General features: G+C 30.9%; 1 protein-coding gene across 1 annotated transcript; it reads left to right on the top strand.

Moving 5' to 3' along the window:
• Positions 1 to 3754: 3754 nt before the first annotated feature.
• LOC106691912 (uncharacterized) lies at positions 3755 to 4580 on the top strand (the record flags this gene model as incomplete). Its single annotated transcript, XM_067051701.1, is given in 2 exon segments — positions 3755 to 3993; positions 4108 to 4580. Coding segments are annotated over 2 exon segments (351 nt in total), but the record flags the coding sequence as incomplete, so codon positions are not given.
• Positions 4581 to 5198: the final 618 nt, after the last annotated feature.

Below are 5198 nucleotides of genomic sequence, written 5' to 3'. Positions count from 1 at the left end.
ACTATTCCAGGTCACGACAACGGGGAGTTGTTTTATTCAAGAACAAAACTAAAATATTGGTTCATTCCTGATTCAAAGCTCAATAATAGTCAGTAGGGTAAATTTTCTGATATATATAAATTTTATTTATTGCTCTTTACATTACAATACATTTAGTAAATTTGATCTCAGTTAAATTGGAGTGTTACAGGTGTGTAGAGAAACTACCCATTGGTAGCACTCTAATTAACTAATTATCATCAACTTATGGCACATTAAACGAGTTTCAAATAGAACCCTGATTCATATGTTTTATATATTCCGAGATATTTTTCTTCCAACACCAATATCCTTTTCCAAACAAGTTAATTATTAATGAATTATGACCATTATCTGGTAAAATATGATTAATCATAGGTATTTTTATCCCTTCAGCGTAGTTTATAAATATTTTTTGATAACTTAAAAATAGGTCATATTTTGAGAAAGGTTCAATGTCATAGAAAATATCTGACATAATGATGTCTATTAGCCCTTACTTTGAACTTCGTTACACACCGTTCGTATGCAAAAATTAATTTACTAAATATTGACTTCTCGTTGTTTTGGAAAAATTATTAGTGTTAGAAATAATATTTAATTTTTTAAAAAATAATACGATGATAAGAAGTTTACTACTCCATGAAGTTCCGTAGATTATTAAGTCTACGGAGCTTCAATAAATTTACTAAATATTGACTTCTCCTTGTTTTGGAAAAATTATTAGTGTTAATAGACTGTGCCTAGAAAAATATTAATCGTTTTCTGTCAATGGTCATTAAGGAATTATTTTTAATTAATACGATGGTAAAAAGTTTACCACTCAATGAAGGTCCGTAGACGTAATAAGACTTAGACAACTTTTTCAAAATGGCCGCTGTATATTTTTATGTTTATAGCCAGAAACTCCAGGAAAGTATTACAAGTTGTTGAAATATTATTCTAAACTACATAATACTGCATTTAACGAGCTCAAATTTGAGTTATAATAAATTTCTTTATGTTCAATAATTTCCGAGGTACAGATTTCTAATACCGATATTGTTTTTTTCCCAAAAAAAACAGCAAAAATCATTTTGTAAATCTATTGGGGCAAATATAATGAAAAACAATATTCTTGAGGAAATAATCATTGTAAACCACTTTATAGTGCATCTAACGAATATACAACATAAACAGTTCTATTAGGACTTAGTGTGAAGTTCCTTAGATTCATTGAAACTATTTTTTAACGGTTTCTTCTTAAAAATATTGCTTTTCATGATACTTTACAAAGTAGATTCACAAATTGATGTTTTTTTAAACAGTATCTCGGAAATTACTTAATATAAAGAACTCTATTAGGGGTCAAAACTAATTTAATGCAATATTTAGTATTTAATAATAATATTTTAGCAGCTTGTAATACTTTAGGAGTTCCTGGTAAAAACCTAAAAATATACAGCGGCCATTTTGAAAAACTTGTGATATTAAGGCTCTGTAGCCTTACACTGTAGGGTGGTAAACATTTTACATAAGGATCAGTTGACAGAAAGTAATCTTCACTTACTTGGAGGTACAGCGAAATCTAAAGCTGCAGTGAATAAGCAGATTTCACAAAAATAATAAATATATATTATTTGATTTAAATTTAAACTTGATTTGATCAAATTTTGTGACTTCAATGAATACCATATATTAAGAAGTTTTGAAACATGCTTATGTATTTGGTAAAAATCGAATGTATAACAACTAGAGACCCGATTTTTGTACAATTGATTCTTTTGTTCCCTTCACATTCAAATTTCAACAAACCTCGATAGAAATTAGAATGATGAAAAAGACATTCAAATAACACTAATTTTATATTGGATTGAATTGCACGTGTATGCTTGTTCGGCCAACTTGTGCGTTTTTGGCTCTTGTTGGAAAAATGTTTTTTTTTATTATGCAAATTATTTTTTTTTTTTGCATAAAATGTAATACTTGAACTAGATTTTTTGCATTATATACATGTAGGTGTATGTAAGAAAATATTTGTTCATTTACTTTTCTTATTTAATTTCTAGATTAAAATTGACAAACTTTAAGTAATGAAGTGCATTGATAATCACAAGAAGAGTCAAATTGATCATAAAAAATACACAAAAAAGTAACGAATGTTCCTGAAAACTATTAGTATATAGTATGCTTATATACTAATAAGCAAATGGTTTCGGATAACAGAAAATGTCTCTCAAGAAAAAACTTGTTTTGAGAACCTTCAATGTTATTGTTGTTAACTTGGGTTACCAGTCCGCATCCTAGCCCTTCATCCTTTCCTGTGACTTTCTTGTAACTACTTTTTTTATGTTATTACATTATATTACCTATTTATATTATTTTAAATAAAAATTAAACAAAAAATCAATTGATCCGATCAATAAATGTATTTTTGATAAAACATATTAATATTTTTCTATATTGACTTATTACTTTTTGGTTTTCTGGTGAACCGTATGCTATCGTCATATAAAAATACAAAATTAAAAAACTCAGCGGAAGAACAAGTTATGTGAAATTTTAGGGAAAATTAAAATAAGAATTTTATATAAAAACATATTTTTAAATATTCCTTCCTTCAAAGTGGCTTGCATATTTTTTTCCAAAACTTAAAATTGAAGTAGTCTTTGGAAAAAAAATTAATTTTAGTCTTTATAATGGGAATATATAATCATTTCATACAATTAACTTCTTCATGGCTCTTCAATTATGAACAAAATTTTAAAGTTTTAATGTATGTTTGCATAAATGAAGAGATCATTTAGCAAATTTAATTTGATTTAAATAACGTTAGGTAAAGTTTAAATGTAATAATATTATAAATTTAACAATAAAGTTGATTATTGCAGGATTTGGCTGGTTTTTACTGCACGATTTCGAGATTTGGGCTTTTTTTCCCATCCTCTAATAATAACAATTACATACATTTGAGCTGTATAAAATAAAACAGAAAAATGCAATAAAATAAATTATAGCTTTTGTTGTGGTGGTAATGTATAATTATTTGGTTCTAACTCCAATTGAAGATGAGCGGTAGTCTATACAAGAAGGCATCGATAATGCATGTTCAGACAGGTTAAGGTAGCTGGTTAGGAGATGAATTGAAAGTATGAGTTCTACGGAAACTAGCCGTAAATTCTCGCAGGATGGAAACTTTACACCTACGGTTGTGAAGGGGATAGCAAGTCCTACAGGAACTAGCTATAGGTACTTACGATTGGACGAAAAGGTTTAGGAAGTAGGAGAGATCCAACGAAGGCCGAATAAAATAGAATTTCGAAATAAATTTCCAAAAACAGCACACTTTTACAAGTTGCGCTAATTTATCTCTCTGGGGCTATTAAATGCCATCGAAAGATGCTAAGTGTAAGACATAACTTTTAGTGGATCAGAAGAATTCTATTGTAATCTTTATTGATTCAAATAACACATTTAGAAACATAATAATGTAATAAATGATTAAATACAAGATAAGCTAAATTATTTACAAGAACCAATATATATATATATATATCAAAATAGGATGTCTGAGTGATGACTGTAGTTCACGTTGTGCCAGCTAGGTTCGTCATGTCAACTTCTAACGGTTTTGGCAACTGTAGTAGTTATAGTATAGGTAGCATTGTTGCTACACTTTAATTTCATTTCATTTCTGAAGAAGTAATTTGTTAATAATTATTTTACCTGTGTTGAATACTGTAACTGGACATTTCAGAACATCATCTGGGAGCGTGCTGATATGGGCGCTCTCAAGAGCCTCGACGAGATGTACAAGAGGGCCGGTGAAGAGCAGGAGTACAGGGTGATATCCTGGACAAACGGTTCCAGGCTCCAGCTGAGAGCACCCAGTTCGCTGGCCAGGGGCCTCTACAGGTGCATGGCCACTGCTCTCAATCCCAACTACACACACCAAGTCACTGTCTTTCAAGACGTTCCTTTCTACCCAAATCTGGAGTAAGTCTATCGATTAGAATTATAATCTTGTACAAATGGCCTATTCGTTACATCTCAGTGAGAGCTAATGATAATAAAGCACGAATATTGCATTACAAATAGTTTTCATTTCAGATCTAATTGGCGATCAGATCACTTGAACCAAAGATGTTGCAGGAGCCTCAGTTATGATGATTTCAGACACCATTCAGCATATGTACTAGAGTCATTACTTTATTATGACTGATCGGAAAGAATATTTTGTAAAATGTACACCTATTTTCGAAGCTAATAATAAGTTATCTTATGTATAGATGATTGACCACATGTAAAATAGAAGAAGATTGTCTGGGTAGCTTAGAAAATAAAAAAATAATTTCTTCTACATTCATTAATAGGCAACGGTTCGACTAACACTGCAGGTCTTTGTAAGGGATACACCTCTATCAATCAGCAGCCATGATGAAAACCTGCAGTATGGATCGAAACGTGCCGCAGTAATAAACAGTTGAAACTATTTTTTATTTTTCTTGACCGCACCCCAGACCATATTATACAAATGGACTACCTATATTAAATCCTTATAATATTTTTATTTTAATGTAAATTGCTGTAAATACATATATTTATCATTACAATCTGCATTTTTTTTAAATACACTAACCATCCAAACCCTACTTGTTTCTACCCTTGCTTCCTCTTCAATACCTAATAATCTTCAGTAATCCGATAACTTAAGAAATGTTGGAATTCTATCAAAGGATAGAGTATTCAATAGACTGTATCATGTCGTTTTATTTTAACTGATATCACATTTACTAATCGTATTTTGTATTTATTAGCTGTAATTTTCAGTAGATAAATTTTAAATAGTTACATTTCATGAAATTATCTGATTATTTAACATAATCATCTAAAGCTTCCTCAGAAACGCTACAAAGCTCAGTTTTTTTTACCCCCTACCTCGTCATTTCTGACATGCAGGGGGAGAGGGTTATCTACAGGGTACCACTCTATTCTAGCTATGGTAAGGAGTCAAGTTTTCATTTCGAAGGACCACCATAGAAACAAAAGTCGACCCCCCAGACTGGATTCAAACAAACACCAAGTTGGTGTTTTAATATCAACTACTTGGCTCATTACCAGTGATGCGGCGAGAGGGATGCGCTGGGATCTCTTGAGCTCTGCTCTACCCCTCACACGTGGGGGATAGAGTGAGCTCAGGG

The sequence above is a fragment of the Halyomorpha halys genome, unplaced genomic scaffold, assembly GCF_000696795.3.
Source record: "Halyomorpha halys isolate HHAL.00 unplaced genomic scaffold, Hhal_1.1 Scaffold4891.1, whole genome shotgun sequence".
NCBI classification, from domain to species: Eukaryota; Metazoa; Arthropoda; class Insecta; order Hemiptera; family Pentatomidae; genus Halyomorpha; species Halyomorpha halys.
The sequence above is the reverse complement of the archived record's forward strand: the minus strand, read 5'-3'. Positions and strand labels throughout refer to the sequence as shown.